Below are 21458 nucleotides of genomic sequence, written 5' to 3' on the forward strand. Positions count from 1 at the left end.
TGGGTGACTTCGGCTAGTGGCCTCTTGGAGTACCTTCTTCTTTAGTTAGGCCACTTCTGGGCCATTTTCCTCATCATGGTTTCTCCAGACCACCTTTTTATCCATTTCGGTTCCTTTTGTTACTGTAGCGTTAATTGGATCTTAGCTCAGCACAGTGGCTTTGTTACAATATTTAAATATCTAGCTACCTAACACAGAAGAAGATGCTAACACAACAGTCACGAGAAACTGGGGGAACCTTCATTATGGCTGGTTTTCTAGTTCGCTTAAGGCCTGAGAGAAAAAGTCTCTTGGATCAGGTTGGTCCGTCTTGGATAACAAAGTGGACTTTTTTTCCCCCTCGAATCCATCAGTTATTTCCCCTTTTCTAAATTATTGACCAGTATACCTGTTGTACAGTTCCGCCTTGGCTATCCAGTGAATGGTCGAGAATGACTATAACATCTAAGCCTGTGAGCCGATGAACTTTTGCTGGTGAGGTGAGCCCTTAGAGCTTGGGCTGGTGTCGTGTTCCGTGGGCCGTAGCTACCGGTAACATGGTCCCGTGCTCTCGGCTGGGAGCTCCTAGCCGGCGTAGAGACCCTCCTACAGACCGGGGAACTACAGGTTTTCAGACCCTCCGACCGTTACTAAATACAAGGAACTGCAGAGTTCATTTGATCAGGTACGCTGGGGGCGATCACCTGATTCCACAAAGAATAGTTGGGTGGTTATGTTTTGAGAGAATATACATCTATTGCATGTGATACCTGGCTTTTAACAGTCAGTCTGTAATTAAATTGGTCTCGGTGGGGCATACAGATACCCTGAGAGAATTTAAATAGAGCCATACTAGTGTCGGTGTAGTTCTCTGAGGAAGGCTGCTGGCCCAGACTGTTGATCCTCGGGGTCACGTGTTCTCCCGATTCCTCAGAGTCCCTGAGCTCCTTTGGGGCTCAGGGAAATACCAGTATTGTTGGTTAGTTAGTGGCGCCTGGAGCCTAGTTTAGGTGTCTTGGGGTTAATAATATTCTGGTATCGGAGGTGAAAGGAAATGTGATTCTTAGATTTGGGGTGAAGTACAGTACCATTTGTGTTCCTAGCTTCAGTTCTAAGGTCCTTGTTAGAAAGTTGTAAGGATAGAGAATCAAATAGACAGTTGGACAGATTGTCCGCTAATGTGCTTGTTTTGGAAAGACAGGGAAAGGGAAAGATAGTAGGAGGGCAGAGAGGACTGGAACGGTCACTGAACAGGTTAGTAGACTGAACCAACGTAAGATAAAGATGTCTAGTATCTGTGAGTTTTGGTAGGGTCAGTTGGGTTATCTGATTGAAGTCCTTCTGGCTTCATTAAATCGAACTGGACAACTGTTTCATGATACCGGAAATAGTAGAAACATAAGACCTGCTTGTTGTGTGTAGGGCCTCCAGGATTCTCCTTTTACCTTCACAGGTGTTAGTACAGGCTTCAGGCTTTAAATGGGAGGACATATGCCTGTTAGAGCCATCAGTGCAGCCACCCGAGCACACAGAGGTGGCTTCCGTAACATAGCAATCAGAAGTTTAGAAATCCAGGGGCACCTGGGTGGCTCAGATGGTTGCATGTCCAGCCCTTGGTTTCCGCTAAGTTCATGGTCTCATGGGTCATGGGATTGAGCCCGGCAATGAGTCCTGCATCCCTCCTCATGTTGGGCTCTGCGCTCAGCAGGGAGTCTGTGAGATCCTCTCTCTCCCTCTGCCCTCTCCCCACCCTGCTCACATGTTTCCCTCCCTCCCCTTCCCTCCCTCTCTCAAATAAATGAATACATCTTTTAAAAAAATTAGGAAATCCAGCACAGGGTATGCCTTAATTATTTTTAATATTCTAAATTGACAAAGCAGTTGTATAGTTTTGGTTTTTGTCAAGTACAAAAAATGAGAAGGGCTTAGCAATGTTAGAAATGTCCAATGTAGAAAGTTACTATAATATTCAGAAAGGAAAAGATCAGTTTTCCATCTGGATCCCAAGATAGAATCTCTTTCATATTTGTTTTAGGTGTTTAGCTAATTGGATCCATGGAAAAGGTTATTTCTGATTGTTTCTAAGTTTTCCTCCTTTTATAGATGACAGTGTTGGCCAGTGGCCACCTCTCTGTTTCTGAGTTTAAATATATACAAGTGGGGGCACCTGGGTGGCTCAGTTGGTCTGCCTTCAGCTCAGGTCATGGTCTCCGGGTTTTGGGATAGAGCCTCACATCAGGGTCTGCTTCTGTCTGTCCCCTGTGCCCCTACCCCCTCCTCCTCCCCCTGCTGTGCTCTCTCTTTCTTTCTGTCAAATCAATAAAATCTTTCTTTTTTTTTAATGATTTTTTATTATATTATGTTAGTCACCATACAGTACATCCCCGGTTTCCGATGTAAGGCTCGATGATTCATTAGTTGCGTATAACACCCAGTGCACCATGCAATACGTGCCCTCCTTACTACCCATCACCGGTCTATCCCATTCCCCCACCCCCCTCCCCTCTGAGGCCCTCAGTTTGTTTCTCATAGTCCATAGTCTCTCATGTTTCATTCCCCCTTCTGATTACCCCCCCTTTCTTTATCCCTTTCTTCCCCTACTGATCATCCTAGTTCTTATGTTCCATAGATGAGAGAAATCATATGATAGTTGTCTTTCGCTGCTTGACTTATTTCAGTTAGCATTATCTCCTCCAGTGCCGTCCATGTTGCAGCAAATGTTGAGAATTCGTTCTTTCTGATAGCTGAGTAATATTCCATTGTATATATGGACCACAACTTCTTAATCCAGTCATCTGTTGAAGGGCATCTCGGCTCCTTCCACGATTTAGCTATTGTGGACATTGCTGCTATGAACATTGGGGTGCATATGGCCCTTCTCTTCACTACGTCTGTATCTTTGGGGTAAACACCCAGTAGTGCAATGGCTGGATCATAGGGTAGCTCAATTTTTAACTTTTTAAGGGACCTCCACACTGTTTTCCAGAGTGGCTGTACCAACTTGCATTCCCACCAACAATGTAGGAGGGATCCCCTTTCTCCACATCCTCTCCAGCAATTGTTGTCTCTTGCCTTGTCTATTTTTGCCATTCTAACTGGCGTAAGGTGGTATCTCAGTGTGGTTTTGATTTGAATTTCCCTGATGGCTAATGATTTTTTTTTTTTAAAAGATTTTATTTATTTATTCGACAGAGATAGAGACAGCCAGCGAGAGAGGGAACACAAGCGGGGGAGTGGGAGAGAAAGAAGCAGGCTCATAGCAGAGGAGCCTGATGTGGGGCTCGATCCCACAACACCGGGATCACGCCCTGAGCCAAAGGCAGACGCTTAACCGCTGTGCCACCCAGGCGCCTGATGGCTAATGATTTTGAACATTTTTTCATGTGTCTGTTAGCCATTTGTATGTCTTCATTGGAAAAGTGTCTATTCATATCTTCTGCCCATTTTTTGATTTGTTTATTTGTTTCTCGTGTATTGAGTTTGAGAAGTTCTTTGTAGATCTTGGATACCAGTCCTTTATCTGTAGTGTCACTTGTAAATATATTCTCCCATTCTGTGGGCTGCCTCTTAGTTTTTTTGACTGTTTCCTTGGCTGTGCAGAAGCTTTTTATCTTGATGAAGTCCCATAAGTTCATTTTATCTTTTGTTTCTCTTGCCTTTGGGGATGTGTCATGAAAAAGGTTGCTTTGGCCGATGTCGTAGAGGTTGCTGCCTGTGCTCCCCTCTAGAATTTTGATGGATTCCTGTCTCACATCGAGGTCTTTCATCCATTTGGAGTTTATTTTTGTGTATGGTGTGAGAGAGTGGTCAAGTTTCATTCTTTTGCATGTAGCTGTCCAATTTTCCCAGCACCATTTATTGAAGAGACTGTCTTTTTCCCACCGGATGTTTTTTCTTGCTTTATCAAAGATTAGTTGCCCAAAGAGCCGAGGGTCCATTTCTGGGTTCTCTGTTCTGTTCCATTGGTCTATGTGTCTGTTTTTGTGCCAGTACCATGCTGTCTTTGTGATCACAGCTTTGTAGTACAGCTCGAAATCCGGCATTGTGATGCCCCCAGCTTTGTTTTTCCTTTTCAACAGTTCCTTGGAGATTTGGGGCCTTTTCTGTTTCTATACAGATTTAAGGACTATTTGTTCCAGTTCTTTGAAAAATGTCCTCGGTATTTTGATCGGGATAGCAGTGAAAGTGTAGATTGTTCTGGGTAGCATGGACATTTTAACTATGTTAATTCTTCCGATCCATGAGCATGGAATATTTTTCCATCTTTTTCTGTCTTCCTCAATGTCTTTCAAGAGTAATTTATAGTTTCTAGAATATAGGCCCTTTACGTCTCTGGTTAAGTTAATTTGAAGGTAACGTATGGTTTTTGGTGCTATTGTAAATGGGATGGATTCCCTCATTTCTCTTTCTTCGGTCTCGTTATTCGTGTATAGAAATGCAACTGATTTCTGAGCATTGATTTTGTATCCCGCCACATTACTGAATTGCTCTATAACTTCTAATAGTTTGGGAGTGGCTTCTTTTGGGTTTTCCATATAGAGTATCATGTCATCTGCGAAGAGAGACATTTTGACTTCTTCTTTGCCGATTTGGATACCTTTGATCCCTTTTTGTCGTCTGATTGCTGTTGCAAGGACTTCTAGTACTATGTTGAATAATAGTGGCGAGAGTGGGCATCTTTGTCGTGTTCCTGATCTTAAGGGAAAGGCTTCCAGCTTTTCCCCATTGAGAATGATATTTGCTGTAGGCTTTTCATAGATGGCTTTTATGAGATTGAGAAGTATACCCTCTATTCCTACACTCTGAAGGGTTTTAATCAGGAAAGGATGCTGTATTTTGTCAAATGCTTTTTCGGCATCAATTGAGAGGATCATATGGTTCCTGAGTCTTTTCTTGTTGATATGATGTATCACGCTGATTGATTTGCGAATATTGAACCACGCTTGCATCCCAGGTATGAATCCCACTTGATCATGATGGAGAATCCTTTTAATGTACTGTTGGATTCTATTAGTAAGTATCTTGTTGAGGATTTTGGCGTCCATATTCATTAGGGAAATCGGTCTGTCATTCTCCGTTTTGAGGGGGTCTTTGCCTGGTTTGGGGATCAAGGTAATATTGGCCTCATAGAATGAGTTTGGTAGCTTTCCTTCTGTTTCTATTTTTTGAAATAGCTTTAGGAGAATAGGTATTATTTCTTCTTTGAATGGTTTGGTAGAATTCCCCAGGAAAACCATCCGGGCCTGGAGTTTTGTTCTTTGGAAGGTTGTTTATCACTGACTCAATTTCTTCATAATTAATTGGCCTGTTTAAGAAATCAATTTCTTCCTGTTTCAATCTTGGTAGTTAATAGGTTTCCAGGAAGGATTCCATCTCTTCCAGATTACTTAGTTTATTGGCATATAGCTGTTGATAAAAATTTCTAATAATCCTTCCAATTTCAATGGTGTTGGTCGTGACCTCTCCTTTTTTCATTCATAATTTTAATAATTTGGGTTCTTTCTCTTTTCTTTTGGATAAGTCTTGCCAGTGGTCTGTCAATTTTATTGATTCTCTCAAAGAACCAGCTTCTAGTCCTGTTGATCTGCTCTCCTGTACTTCTGGTTTCTGATTGATTGATTTCTGCTCTAATTTTGGTCAACTGCTTCCTCGTGAGTGGATTAGGCCTGTCCCTCTGTTGCTGTTCCAGCTTCTTGAGGTGAGAATATAAAAGCTGCATTTTAGATTTTTCTATTCTTTTGAGTGAGGCTTGGATGGCTATGTATTTTCCCCTTAGGACTGCCTTTGCAGTATCCCATAGGTTTTGGACCATTGTGTTTTCATTCTCGTTCGTCTCCATAAATTGTTTAAGTTGATTTTTGATTTCCTGGTTTATCGAGTCATTCCTGAGCAGGACGGTTCTTAGTCTCCAAGTGTTTGAGTTTCTTCCAAATTTTTCCTCTGGTTGAGTTCCAATCAGAGCGTTGTGGTCTGAGAATATGCAGGGGATAATTTCAATCTTTTGGTATCGGTTGAGACCTGTTTTGTGTCCCAGAACATGGTGTATTCTTGAGAATGTTCCATGGGCATTAGAATAGAATGAGTATTCTTTGGTTCTGGGGTGTAGTGTTCTATGTATATCTATGAGGTCCAACTCGTCGAGTATGGCATTCAAAGCCTTTGATTCTTTGCTTAGTTTTTGCCGGGGTGTTCTATTTCTGATAGTGGAGTGTTGAGGTCCCCTACTATTAATGTATTTTTATCTGTATGTCTCTTTATTCTGGTTAAGAGTTGGCTTGTGTATCTTGCTGCTCCCCTGTTGGGGGCATATATATTTATAATTGTCATATCCACTTGTTGAATACTTCCTTTAAGAATAATATAGTGCCCTTCTGCATCTCTAACTATAGTCTCTCGTTTAAAATCCAGTCTATCTGATATGAGAATTGCTACCCCAGCTTTCTTTTGAGGTCCATTTGCGTGAAAGATGGTACTCCATCCCCTTACTCTCAGTCTGAATGCATCTTTGGGTTTCAAATGAGTCTCTTGTAGACAGCAAATGGATGGGTCATTTCTTTTTATCCAATCTGCAACCCTGTGGTGTTTTATGGGAGTGTTTAAACCATTTGATTGGCTCTAAGAACTGAGAGATATGATTTTAATGATGCCATGTTGCCAGTAAAGTCTTTGTTTGTATTGGCTGTGACTTTCTGTTCTGTATCACTCTTGGGGCCTTTTTACCTTTATAGAACCCCCCTTAATATCTCCTGTAGGGCTGGTTTCGTGGTTACGAAATTGGTTAATGACTGGCGATTCTGAAATGTCTTTATTTCTCCATCAATTCTGAATGACAGCCTTGCTGGATAAAGGATCCTTGGCTGCATGTTTTTCTCTGAAAGAGCTTTAAAAATGCCCCCCCAACCCTTTCTCTAATTCCAGGTCTGTGTAGACAGGTCTGACGTAATTCTGATGCCTTTGCCTTGGTACGTGAGAAATTTCTTTGCCCTGGTCGCTTTCAATACTGTATCCTTGGATCTAATATTTGCGAAATGCACTATGACGTGACGTGGCGTAGGTTTGTCGTGGTTGAGCTTGAGAGGGGTCCTCTCTGCCTCTTGGACACGAATGTTTGTTTCCCTTGCTAGATTAGGGGAGTTTTCAGCTACAGTTTGTTCAAATATCTCTTCTAGACCTCTGTTTTTCTCCACCCCCTCGGGGATGCTGATGATTCTGACATTGGATCATTTCATTGAGTCAGTAATCTCCCATAACGTACATTCGTAAATAAATAAAATCTTTAAAACATAAATACATAAACAAACACAAGTAGGTTATGATGACTTAACTGCTATGACTTAACTACACTTGTCACATTAACTTTAGATTTAAAACATGTTCATCTTAACAACACTTTGTTAATGTGGGTTTTACAAATAACATGTTTAAATTGGCTGAATTAAGTAAGACTGTATGTAACTCAGCACAGTTGTATTCTTTATATTTTGCCATTCCTCATTTCCTTAGGAATTTTTTTAAGTCTCCAGAAATTATTCACCAATTACTTTCAAGGTCTCGGTGTTAGCAGTCTTAGAAATTAATTTATAGTTGATATTAAAGACTAATGTTGAATATTTTCATGAGATATATAGCATTAAAATTTTTATAGTGATATCTCAAGTAAAGTAAATGATTTACATAGTTTGCCATATTATCCGAAATCCAAAAAACAGTCTGTGTAATGAAGATATTAGTTGAATTGTTATGCCGGCAGTCCATGCTTTGCATGGTTCCAGCATGTACGAATATCAATTTCTGTGGCTTAAATAATGCCCGTCCTCAACAGAATGGTTCCGTTTTAGTTAACACAGGTTATCACCTGTGGGCAATTGCATCAAGTACAGACTCGGTCTGCAGATCACTACAGAAGCAACAGATGTGAAGTGTGACCAGCGGCCGGTCACGGTAGCTCTTTCCCAGTCTGCTGCTGACTGGCCACCCTGTGTCTGTTACTCAGTTTATACACAGACAGCAAATGTGTAGTCGTGGTGCCTTCTTGTTTGCCAGGGATAAACCCCTGTGACATTTTACAAAAATGGATCATCATAGGAGGGAATTGGACAACAAAGATGAGTTGCAGCGTTGAAGCAGGAAATGGTCACACTGGAAGTGAAATCGAACGGGCCGAGGTCCTGTGAAGCTGGTGACCGTGGAGCGGGAGCAGCCGAGCCCTCGGCTTGCATGAAGCCGCCCCAGGAACCAGCGGACTTAGTTGCGTCACTCTGGCCAGTGGACCCAGCAGTTATTTCAGCTCTTAAAGCCGGTGTGTGGAGTTTGGGCAGGCTCTGCATGCTACAGCTGGAGGTGATGCGGACGCAGAAATCCCAGCAGTGCGGCGGGAAGTAACGGAGAGTGTAAGTGTGTGGTGTGCGGTGCGGCAGAAGCTTCCTGCGCCGTGCGGGTCACCGTGCAGCGTTCTGACTGAGACGGTCACAGAAGCACATAGCTGACTGTAGGAATGTTGACTTTGCTGTGGAGCCAGACTTTCTAGTTGTGTGGTCAGAGGAGCTTTGCAAATAAAGGTGAACTTATTGACAAGTGAGGAAGAGAGTTGTGACAAAAAAGAGGATGTTCCGGAGGAGGAGACATGGCAAGAAAGTTCGTAGCAGAGGCGCTTTCGGAGGTGGCTTACGACACTGAATGTACGAGGCTACGATGATGGAGGCTGACCCAAAACTTAGAAAGGAGCATGACAGTTTGCCAGGCATTGGAAAGATACTTACTCCGTGTCTTTAGTCATAGAGCGAGGGGAAGAAGAAGGCAAGTGCTGTTCAAACCACTTTTGTCAAGTCATCGTAGGCCCCACACTCCTGTGCAAAGCGAGAACCACCCGTGCTTCCTTTAGTTGGGATCCATGCGATATTAGTTATCTTTGCTGATAACAAGTCATCCCAACACTTAGTGGCTTAAAATGACAAGAATTATTTTGTTCCAATCTGTTGTCTGGACAGGGCTCCGCAGGGACAGCTGTTTCCATGTGGCGGGAGCTCAGGAGGCACAGCGGGCAGCCAGAGGGCCCACTCGGAGGCTGGCTCTGCCTCGGGCCTCGGAACTCGATGCTGCCTGTCAGCGGGCAGCTCAGCTCAGGCTTTGGTTCTTGGAGCTCAGTTCTCGGGCTTCTTGCGCTTCTGGGTAGCATGTGGTTGGGTTTCATGAGCGAGCAGCCCAAGAGAACCAAGGGAACCCAGTTTGCCTCTTAATACCTGGCGCGGGATGTTTCTTAGGTGCGTCAGGAGCCCCCCCAGATGTGAGGGGAAGGAACGTGGCCTCCACCTGTGGAAGAGAGAGGCAGAGTCACACTGGAGCAGGAGGCACTTTCACGGCGACTTTTGGAAAATACAGGCGGTCACGTATTGATATAACATTAAATATTTAAGTAACGTTAGCTCTTTGTTAAGTAAAATCAATATAGGAAATTTAGTGTATTCAGATTAGACTCTTGATGAGAAGAGAAACCCGAATCTTGTGTGAAAGAACAACATTTGGGAGAGGAAGGTTTTTACAGCAGTCTAGTTTGTTTAAGGATTTCCTGTAACTAGGGTCATCACCAACTTCTTAAAAACTCTCCAAACTTGTTTATGTCTGAAGTTTTTAAAATTGAGCTGTAACAGTTTGCATTCTTTGCTCCTTCTCTCATGTTCTGGCAGACATCTCAAGTTTTATTAAAGGGCTGGCATATTTCAAGGAGAATCAGTTTGCTGTCTTGGTGGGATCTTGGGGTGTTATAGTGAATATCAGCTAGGGAACCCTGGGAGTTTTTTGCTTCCTCTCTTGCATCTGTGCTATTTTATGGAGTATTTATATCAGACTGTGGGGTGAGGCCCAGCTTGAACTCCAAGGTTTGTCAGCACCTTGTTTCCTCACACCCTGACTTGGGACTGCCCTACTTCTTTCAAGAGCAGAAAAGGTGTCTATCTTCTGTGTTCAAGGGAGAGCGGAGGCTCCGATAGTCAGCAGCGAGATTAGCATTCCGTTTTAGGAAGCCCTGCCCTGCACCTCCCTCCCCCACCCTCCCCGCAGTGCTGCCTGGGGCAGTGTGCTGAGTGTCAGAGCTCTGATGCCTGAGCAGGTCTCAACTATGGAATGAGAAGTCCCAAGCGAGGCTTTTTGCTACACTTCCCCATTATCAGCATCCCCCAGCAGAGTGGTACATCTGTTATAACTGGTGAACCTACATGGACCCATCAGTTATCGCCGAAGTCCACGGTTTACTGTCGGGGTCACTCTTGTGGTGTACGTTCTGCGGGTTTGCACAGATATATAATGACATGTATCCTCATTATACTGTCCTACATAATCTTTTTGCTGCCTGAAAAGTCCTTTTTGCTCCACTTTTTCATCCTTGCCCCCCCCCAAACTCTGCATCCACTGAAATTTTTACTGTCTCTGTGGGTTTGCCATTCCTAGAATGTCATATATTTGGAATCATATAGTGTGATCGGCTTCTCTCACTTAGTAATACGCATTGAAGTTTCCTCCAAGTCTTTTCATGGTTTGGTAGCTCATTGCTTTTTAGCACTAAATATTCCATTGCCTGGATAGACCACAGTGTTTTTTATCCTTTCACCTGCTGTAGGGTGTCTTGGTGGCTCCCGTGCTCTGACAGTGTGACGAAGACTGCTGCAAACAGAGACCTCTGTCTGAGTGTTTATCTACCCTTGCCTTCCTCTGACGGGTCCCTCTTGGTCATGATACATTATGAAATATTGCGTGATGACATTTGCTGATCTTTTTTTTTTTTTTTTTTTAAAGATTATTGCACCTGTGTTTGTAAGAAAGATTGATTCGTACCCTTTCTCATATTGTCCTTGACTGGTTTTGTGTCAGTGTTTTGCTGGTTTCATAAGATAAGTTGGGAAATGTTCCCTTTTTGTTCAGTGGAAGAATTTCTGTAAGATTAATATTATCCTTCCTTAAATTATTGGAAGAATTCAGATATTCCTTTGTGGGAAGAATTTTAATTGCAGATTGACCATTTTTAACGGAATAGGTCTATTTAAATGGGCTTTATATTTATGGTTTTGGTTTCGTACAGCAGCAGTTTCTAATGGCTTGGGCTTAAGTTGTACTTTGTAAAGAATTGTGTATGCCCCATCTCAGGGTACCTGGGTGGCTCCGTCGGTTAGGTGTCCGCCTTCGGCTTTGGTCATGATCCCAGGGTCCTGAGATCAAGCCCCAAGCTAGGCTTCCTGCTCACTGGGGTGCCTCCTCCTCCTTCTCCCTCTCCCTCTGCCCCTCTGCCAGCTTTTGTGCTCTTTCTCTGTTAAATAAATAAATAAAATCTTTTAAAAAAGAATTGTGTATGCATCTCAACTTTTATGTTCATTGACATAGTTCATGATATTCTTAATAATATCTGATATTCTATCATTACTTCCTATTATTAACATTCTGTTATCTGTTCTGCTTCATTCTTGCTGTCATTAGTTTTCGCCTTATCTTTTTTTTCCTTGATTAGTCTTGCTAGAGGTTTATCAGTTGCATTATTCTTGTTAAAAAAAAAACCAAACCTTGATTTTGTTCAACTTCCAAATTGTACTGTGAAATATGGATATTTAGATGATTAATTTCCAATCTTCATTTCTAATACATGCATTTAAGAGTATTTATCTTAGGGACACCAGGCTGACTCAGTAGGTGGAACGTGCAACACTTGATCTCAGGGTTGTAAGTTCAAGCCCCAGGCTGGGTGTAGAGATGACTTAAAAATGAAGTCTTTAAAAAAAATAATAAAAGCGTAGATTTTATTCTAATGACAGCTCTGTCTGCATGTAGTATTGATCTTTCTTTTTAATTGTATTGTTGAATTGAGAATACTTTGAGTTTCTTTTTGGCTAATGGGTTACTTGAAATATGTTGCTTAATTTCCAAACGGTGATTTTTTTCCAGACAGTTGGTGATTTTTTAATTATTTTGTTGTTGTCCAGCTTTAATGCTAGAGACAGAATATACTTTTAATAATTTTAGTCCTTTGATATTTATTGAATCTTGCTCTTTCACCCGCCACGTGGTCAGTTTTAGTGACTGCCTCCTGTGCTTAGTTAGTGGGTACTTCTCTTGCGGAGGTGAATTGCGCTTGGGTGTAGTGCTTTCTGTTGGTTAGGTTGAGTTTGTCTGTCATGCTGTTCCCGTTTTGTCTGCTGGGCCCAGGTGGACTCCTAGTCTCTTCTGCCTGTCTTCAGCTTCACTGAGCTTCTAATGGCTCCCGTTGGGCTTGGTTTCAGGATTGGTAACTATCTTAAAGGGACAACTAGCAGAGTGTGTGGCTCAGTTCTCCAGCCTGTCCTGCTCACCAGAGTCCTAGGGTCCCCATGCTCATAACTTGGTCTCTCACTGCCAAAAGCTCAGCTGGTTTCTCTCTCATTGGTGGCTTTTTCTTGGATCTTCAGGCTCTTGAAGGCCCAGAATTGGCAAATGCCCTTTGGGAAGAGGCAGCTGTTGTTCAGTGTCTCTTCATGTCTCCACCTATGTCCCCTGCTGTCCTGGTTGCCTCACAATGTCTTGGACTCCAAACGTTGGTCTGGTTTTTTTTTTTTTTTCTTTTTTTTAAAGATATTATATATTTATTCGACAGAGACAGAGACAGCCAGCGAGAGAGGGAACACAAGCAGGGGGAGTGGGAGAGGAAGAAGCAGGCTCATAGCAGAAGAGCCTGATGTCAGGCTCGATCCCACAACGCCGGGATCACGCCCTGAGCCGAAGGCAGACGCTTAGCCGCTGTGCCACCCAGGCGCCCCGTTGGTCTGGTTTTTAACCTGACTTTTCTCAGTGGGAGTGTTCATGTTGGCCAAGCTATTGCCCCACATTCAAATGGAAGTCTTCCTATCACACCGACAGACCAGACAGTGGTTGGTTTGTGCTTTCTGGTTTCGTTTTATTTTCAGTTGTGACTTGTCTGACTCTCCTGCTGAGGGACTGGATAAGTGGGAGGACTTGGTTTTAACTCTGGGGTTTTTGTCACCAGTGCCTCGTATGTGTCATGACCACTCATTGCATTTTTATTGTATGAAGAAAGAACTTGCATCTCATGTATAGGTTTTCAGAAGTAGTCAGCAAAATTAACATATTTGGCTTTCCTGTGAGGTTTTCCACAGATTTAAAGGCTGTGATTTTAAAAGGGTGGACGGTGAGGTGACATTGTTCATAGATAACATGGTGAATGTTTGACAGAGCTAAAATAGGACTCCTGGTCTTTTAATTTGTTAAGAAAATTTAACAAATATTTGTTATGCTATTGTGAATTCGGTAGTGCTCTGGGTGCAGGAGAGTACAGCGATTATCTTGGTCAGTCAGGTCTCTGCTCTCCCGATGCTCACCTTCTGCATATGACATGACCATAGGGGAAGAACATAGAGCAGTGTTGTTAATATAAGGATCAGTATATCATGTTTTAATAGATTTTAACCACATTTTAATAGATTTCAAATATGGTACACTGACAGCTTTTTTTTCCCCCTTCTAGAGTATGACAGATACATAGCATATAGCAAAATAATGGCAGCTGCTTACCTTGACCCAAACTTGAATCACACACCAAATTCGAGTACCACAACTCACCTGGGTACCGGAGTGGAACGTTCCCCTGGGGCAATGGAGCAAGTGTTGAAGGTCTTTCATTATTTTGACAACAGCAGTGAGCCAGCTGCTTGGGCCAGTATGATCAGGCATGGAGATGCTACCGATGTCAGGGTAAGTGCATTTTCCTGGGAGAGACCCTTCATGGACATTAAAGTTACATGGGCCTAGGTTAATGGCACACACCAAAAAAGATAAAAATTTTTATTCCCATATTACAGTGATGTTAACTTTTTCTTTATATTATTTATTCACTTAATATGTGACTGACAGAATTTTAATTGTAAAATATCTTAGGAAAATAATAACTGAATCATGTTATTCATATAATGCTATTGATGTTTTTCTCTCTTTTTTTTTTTTTTTAACATTTTAGGACATAAGAGAACAAAGCAATTAAAACAACCTCTAATACTTAGGAAATAAATTATTTTCTATAAAGTGAATTTTGAAGGTATCTGCATGACTCCAGATAGGATAGGTTCTTCAAAAACTGATTGGTTCCACACACCAGACATTTGTCAAGGTTCTGGGGATATAAAGGGTCCCTGCTTATACAGCTTACTGTCTACTGTGGTGGGGAGGAGACACCCATGGCCTTAGTTGCAGTGCAGAGTGTGCTTCCCAAGGCAATCCTGGTGGCGAGGTTGCCTGTGTGAGTAATGTTGAGTGTGGGTGGTAGCCTGTGGGCGGCCAGTGAGCATCGTGGCCAAGAGAGGTGAGAGGCGCTTCGTGGGCCAAGATTGCTGAGAGTGGGGGGTGAGAGGGTAGCAGTGTGGTTTCAGACAACTGAGTTCAGGACGCCAGTTTTCAGCAGGTGTTTACTTTGGCCAGGTGTTACAGAGAAACTGCTCCTTCCTTCCCTCTGCCTACTCCGTGTTCATCTCTAAGGAGGACAGTGTCCAATGCCAGGATGAACAGATACATCTTTTTCCCCCCTTTCTTTTTATACTAATGAAGCTATTTAATCTGCTGCTCTTAAACTTATATGCCTTAAGTACTTTTAAGCAAATTAAAGGGATTGACAGAATTTAGATTGAAGGGCACAGTATTACATTGAAGTTCTATGTAATTTCCATTACCTCTATAATATTGCAGTACTCACTGTTCAGGTGGATTAATTATTCAAAGGTGAATAATTCATTCAGGGTTTAAATATGTACTAACATCTACTTGTGGTATAATTGAAATATAGTAGTCTCTTGTTTTAAAAAGCTTCAACTTTTTATGAAGCTCGATAGCTTTTTCTAGCTTTCCCATAGTTTTATTTTATATTTAATTTTATAAACAGAGTCACTTGGTAGAAAGGCCAGCAGCCAGTGTTCTACCTTAATGTTAATTGGAAGATTCATATTGGAGAGAAACCTTGCAAATGTAGAGCTTATGGGAAGGCTCTTAGTATATGTTCTAGTCTTTGTGAATTTCAGTTACAGTGAATGAGGAAGTCTCTTAAAGCACTGCATCAGCCTTAATAAACTTCCGAGTATTTGTACAGGAGGGGAGCCCTTTCAGAGATGTGAATTTGACAAGACATTTAGCAAACATTCAAGATTGATTATAACTGAAAATGCACCGTGGAAAGGCTCCACGACAAAGGTGTTTTGGTATCAAATTTACTATACACAAGAGGATCCATATCAAGGAGAAAACCAATGATCCCTGGGCACATGTCAAGCCTTTAGCCAATGTTACAAACTTACCAGATGAAAACGTTTATATTGTGAAGAAGAACTTAAACCAGATTCACATTCCTAAGTTATGAGAACATATTCGTCGGACCTTTATGAAGATCAATATGAGCAAATCCATGTGACTGAGAACCAGGTGGTTTTACTTCATAGTAATTGATAAATGTTTGAAATTAAATAGGTCCCATCAGTTGATGATTTCACCTTGAGGCAAAGAACTCTGAGTTGGCATTGGTTCACCACAGCTTTTCCTGTGATGGAAGGTGGGCGTTATTCATCACTCATGTTCATTTAATGCTATAACATTTGAAAATGCAGTAGTTTAATTCTAAAGTAATGGATTTGCACAACTGAACAGAATAGTACTGAAGCACATGTCCATGCAGTCTTTCTCCCCAAGTAGCACCACACAAGGAACACTACAGATAAAGGAACCGGCATATATCATTAGGGGTACAGTGGAAGGAACGTGGCAGCATTTGAGGCCCAGTGACCTCCGGCAGAAATGGGTGCGGGGCTGAGTTCAGATTGGAAGCATAGGCACTTGGTAGAAAGCAACAGACCATTTAATAATGGTAGCAAAGAGGAAGCGAGGCCACCCAGTTTCTGAAAAGAGATAGCTTACTGTTATCCAAAGTAACCGAATATTAGAAAACAACCCAAAGGAGCTGAATAATTCGATTCAGACCCCACCCTGCTGCACTGCCTGCTCTGGGCACCGTGTGCAGCAGGTGGACACCCGGGCGTAGCCAGTCTCAGCCGATGTCTTGTAAGTGTAAAAATACAAGGTTTTGAAGACTTAGTGTGAAAAAAGAAGGTAAAATATCTTATTAATAACCTGTTTTGATTGCCTGTTGAAAAGATCATGTTCTTGACATATAGTAGGTTAAATGGAATATGTTATTAAAATGGAATTCACCCATTTCTATTTATTTATTTTTAGAAATTTTAAAGGAACATGTACAGCTTGCATTTTCATTTCTGCTAGACAGTTGTGCTCAGTAGAAAGTAATTTGCTTGACTCAAGAACCAGCACCTTTGGAGGCGTTGAGAAAATATCTGGATTCTTGTTGTAATTCATTATAGAGGTTTTATTTCTCATGCTGCAGTTAGTAATTTTACTCCTTTTACAGATATGTGCTACTTTATTTTAATTAATTTAAATGGTTGTTGAAAGGATTCCTAGGACTACAGCATTTATAGGCAAAGCGTACAAAGCAGTGTCTCAGGTGCAGGCCTCATGGCCTCGGACACTCGGAGGCCATCCCTGGCCCACGTGGCCACCTGTGTAGGAGGAGGCCCAGCACCTTCTTCGGTGGGGGGGGGGTTTCTGTGAGATGGGCACGTAAGCACGTTCTGTCTACGTCATCTGCCTCAACCTGGCTGGTGTGGCTGCCCAGATGCGACCAAAATCAGGTGCGAGTCATAACGCCGGTCATGATTCCTGCCAAGTGCTGGCAGACTGGCGCATCCTGCCCCTAAATAAGCAGCAGCCCACGGGGGCAGACATCACCTACCTCGGCCATAGCGTTGGCCCCGGGTCAGTAGCAAGGCCCAGGCAGCTCCAGAGCTCAGATTGGGGTTAACTCATGCCGGACTATATTGAATAAGAATGGTCATCTAGAAACATTGTAGTGGTACTTCAGAATAATAAGGGTGTATAGAAAATTCCAGATTCTACCAGAGGAATCCCCTACTTGGGAAACAGAATGACATTTACATCAAACTTTTCATCAGCAATGCTGGATGCAGGACAACACTGGAACAGCATCTTCTCAGGGCTCAGGAAAGTGAGTTGTACCGCAGAAGTCTTCCAGACAGACTACCAATCATGAAGACTGGGAATGAAGGTGTCTTTAGAGAAATAAGGGTGTAGAACGTTAATCCCACAGGCTGTCTTTAAGAAAACAGGAGACATAATAGAACAGATCCGTGAACCCAGAAAGAAGTGCTGTAGGGATGCAGGCGGCCACAGGTCACCACCGTGCTGTGGTCTCCGTGCAGCCCCCGTGCACCTCTCCTCCATCTTCTTGGTCTCTTCAAGCTGTGACCACCATTTAATCCAGCTCTGCCTTTTCCACACCTGCCCTCATTCTGACTGGTCTCCCTCTGAACTTGGGACCTGTGTGCCGCCCAGCTGCATCTGCCCCTCTCCTCCGTCTCTACGCTTCTGACTCTGAAAGGACTGTGTGTCAGTCTGAGGGCTTCCCTTCTTTCAGACACTTAGAATCATCTGTTGCTCCTCCTTTGCTTACGCCCTACACCCAGTACGTTAGCCGGTCCTGCCACACGGTCCCCAGATGCACCTAGAATCCACCCACTTCATCTGACCCCTACTGCGACACCTTCTTCGAGCCACATGGTCTCCTGACATCCCGCTGTCCCCCTGGAACCCCTGAGTCTGTTCACAGCCCAGCAGCCAGGTGACCCTATGAAAATGAAAGCCAGAGCGTGTCACTCCTCAACTCAGAACCTTCCTGTGGCTTCCTGTCTCATGTAGGGTGAACGTTCAGGTCCTTCAGAAGCCCCTGACTCTCCTCTCCCTGTCGCGCCCCATGACCTTCTCTCCTCCAGCTCGCTCCCTTTGACTTTCAGCTTCCTGCGCCGTTTCTCTAACATGCCAGTCTTGTAATCAGTCATTTGCTCAAAACCTCCAGCAACTCCCCATTTCTCTCAGAGGAAAGCCAGATTCCTTCAGCAGCCTACGAGGACCTACAGGATCTGGCTCTTTGTGGCCTGTTCTTATTTCCAGTGACTGCCCTCGTTCCCTCGGCCTCTCAGCCCCAGAGAGCTCCCTCTCTGCCACCTTTTCTATTGCCCATCACCCCATTTTGATGATGATTTGTCCTTGCTGAGATTGTCTTGTTTCTTGATTTGTTTGCTCTTTTATTCTCTGCTTTCTTCCCCTAGACCGTAAGCTCTGTGACAGCAGGGGCCTTTCTGCCTCCTGGTATTGTCCCCGGCATCTTCAGCAGGGCCTAGCAGGCACACAGACTGGTGCTTGACAGAGCCCCATTGGAGTAACTACACGAATCCTAGATGAAATGGAGTACTTCTGATAGAAATGTAAATTAGGAACATTGGTTGCAGAAGTAGAAAGTAGTAGACTGATGACCGTAAAAGAAATTGAATTGATAATCAGAGATTACACCTATTGAAAACCATACCTGTCCTTACTGATAACTTCTGTCAGACCTTCATTCCTACCTTGTTACTATTTTCCTTAAATCACAGGGTCTAGAATAATCCATTTTATACCCAGACACCAAATCTGGGCAAGTACCATATAATGCTGCTAAAGATTAAGTTGCAGTTGAGTTGTTGGACAATATTCTTGTCACCTTCAAAGTTATCTTCAAGTTTATTAGCAGGCCCAGTGCCCTTTCCTGACTACGTAGTACACTGCGAGGTTTCAGTGCTCGTCGTGAGCCTCTAGAGGAAGGTGATGTAATTACCTGAACCTGCAAGAGGAAGTGAACACAAGAAATTCAGTCCTGTAGTTTGCTAAAAGGTGAATGGAGTTGGTTGGATTAGGACTAACTATTGTAACCAAGCTGGTAGTAGGAAGAATAACAGTAGAGAGAAGCATTCTGATCAATTTAAAACCGGCTTGCTGACCAGAGTGGGCAGACACGTGAACAGTGTGGGATTCTCTGAGTTTGTGGGAGTTAGGAGCTCTGTGAACAGTGCTGTGCTAAGAATGGCTAGTGGCTGTAGGGGAAGGCAGCCAGCAGGCAGTTTTCCCTGAGTTCAGCCCAGAGGGCTGCCTGGGGAACTCAGTGTGTGGTAGTCCCGTGGTCTCCAGTGTTCACTGCTAGGTGGTGTCACAGATGCCTTATGTGTGTCTCAAACGTAAACTTTTTCTGTCTGATAGAGGATCGGGTGAATGTGCATTTAAAAGCTCGAACACTGATTATGGTTTTTCAGATAACTTTGGTGCAGGAAAGGACTACAGAGATTTTAGTTAAATTATTCCTTTAATGGAGGGAGAGTATCATCCAGGAAGAAACTAGAAAGAAAATCCTTAAGGAAAAAAACAGACTCAAAAGCAGTGTTAAGAAGAATATGAGACAGTAAGAGCATGAGAAAGAATTCTCTTATCACTAGATGCTTAGAGATGGCGATTGTGGTAGAGAGAAGAATGGCCCTTAAAGAGTCCACATCCTAATCTAGAACCTGTGTATATGTGACCTTCCATGGCAGAAGGGACTTTGAAGATGTTACCGAGATGAAGATGACCTTGAGATGGGGGAGATGAGGAGCCGCAGACCTTTGCTGGCTGTGGTCCGAGGGAGGGGACTGCGGATGAAGGGTTGGCTGCAGTGCAGACGCACAGAGGGGCCTCTAGCAGCTGGAGAAGGCCGGCCGAGAGCTTCCAGAAAGCAGCACATCCCTTCCAACACCTGGATTTTAGCCCAGTGAGACCCATTTCAGATTTGGGATCTTCCAGAACGGAGAAGTATACGTTTGTGTTCTTTTAAGCCCCTCCGTGTGTGGTTATTGGTTACAGCAGCAGTAAGGAGCAGATAGACACAGGCGTGCTTTGTCTTGGCCGAGTTGGGGCCGACTTCTGCGTGAGTGCTGAGCCGACAGAAGGGCTGCGCTCATGTTGAAGAGCAGGGTGTGGATCTCCACGCCTTCTTTGTGGTACAGAAAGACCTGCACAGGAGGAGCCGAGGACAGTAACAGCTGTCGGTTTCCTTACTGTGAGGAGCATCTGAAAGAGAGACGCAGAAAAATAACGGCCGGACGTTGTAACAAACAGATCAGTAGTGATGAGTGCACTTGTAACTCCTGGGGGGAAGTAGAGACACGAGCACTGTTCACAACACAGTGTGTGGTTTTAGATCTCTCTCAGAATAAAGACATCTTGCAAATCACTGTGAGAAGACAGCTAGACACAGCAAGTATCTCTTGTTATCTTGTTGCCACCTTCCCCACAGACTGTTCATGCTCACCTCTCTCCTTCTAGATTAAGGCTTTGGAGGCTAAGGGTGCTGTCTTAACCACCAGATGTAGGCTAGATGCAAATGACCAAAAGAGTGAGTGAACATTCAAGAGTGGATGAACATGAAGGAATGGTTTGCAGGATTTCTTTCTACCAGTGGAAAGGTCATTATTTCTTTCTAGAGCATAGTCTGAAAGATAAGTGACCAAGTGGAACCAAGCAGAATCATAAAAAGAACTTTTAGAAATGAAAGTACAGTGTCATCTCACTAGTATATAATGAGGGAAATGTAAATTATAATAATGAAATGCCCCCCCTTCTATGGTCCATCACATCGATAAACACTTTAAGATTAATTTTACCCAGCATTGGCATGAGGTGAAGGACAGTCTCTAACATTGTGTGCCAAGTATAATTGGTATAGTTTCCCTGGTGGCCATACTTCCAAAATGTCACATTTTAAAGTAGCTTTTGACCCAGTGCGTCTGTTTCTAAGCAGTGCTGCTGCATGTGTACGATGCCAGCTAGAAGCTCGTTCATAGCAGAATTGCGTGCATCTCCACTTCCCTTTCTCCACTAGAGCAAGGAAGCTGACAAGAAAATAACTGTCCACCCGTAGTAGAATGGCTCTGAGGTTACGTGCTATGTTCCTGATAAGATGGAAGCCTGGTGTACACACTGGCTAGTGTCTTTTCATCCTCAAGAAGAATTCTTTTCCTGCGAATATCTCATGTGAAAATCAGGAAAATTATATATTTCCAAATTCTGGGATATGATACAGATGAGTAAAGGGATAGTTCAGAGTAGCAAAGTGTAGGTTTATATACTGTAGGGTAGGATTGTCCTGGGACATCAAACCAGGATGAGAAATTTAAATGTAATTCAGCTGCCATTAGTGGCAAATTATAAAGCCTTGTCCTGTTATCTCCCTAGAGATCTTTTTCTGAATGTACGTCTTCCAGAAATAATACACGCATACTTTTCCATATGGTAGTAATGTTGGGTTTGGGTTTTTTTTGTTTTTTTTTTTTTGAGTATGCATTCCTTACTAAATACCTAGTCCTCAAAGTTATTTTTCAGTTATGCAGAACCAAATATTTGGTTCTCAAAATTATTTAAGTTACTGAGTGTATGTACTGAGCTTCAAATATAGAAGTCCTTGTGTATTCATAATCTTGGCCACCATTCAAACTGAGTCAGCAGTGAGATATTCAGGAGTTCTAGAGAAACAG

General features: G+C 43.1%; 1 protein-coding gene across 5 annotated transcripts in view; it reads left to right on the top strand.

Moving 5' to 3' along the window:
* LOC123786223 (focal adhesion kinase 1-like) overlaps positions 1 to 21458 on the top strand; it is a 99279-nt gene that overhangs the window by 45732 nt on the left and 32089 nt on the right. The window contains exons 1-2 of one of the 5 annotated variants that reach the window (XR_015721039.1): positions 13583 to 13704; positions 15460 to 15541. The exons of 3 other annotated variants lie outside the window; for them this stretch is intronic. Coding sequence is in view for 1 of the 2 variants with exons in the window: in XM_087853826.1 (XP_087709952.1) it covers positions 13510 to 13704 (195 nt within the window). In the remaining variant the exon portion in view is untranslated. Of the gene's footprint in view, positions 1 to 13477; positions 13705 to 15459; positions 15542 to 21458 lie in introns of those variants that run through there. One more of the 5 variants, XM_087853826.1, reaches the window with a different exon arrangement.

The sequence above is a fragment of the Ursus americanus genome, chromosome 22 (genome assembly GCF_024610735.1).
Source record: "Ursus americanus isolate L20-20 chromosome 22, mUrsAme1.1.p, whole genome shotgun sequence".
Taxonomy (NCBI): Eukaryota; Metazoa; Chordata; class Mammalia; order Carnivora; family Ursidae; genus Ursus; species Ursus americanus.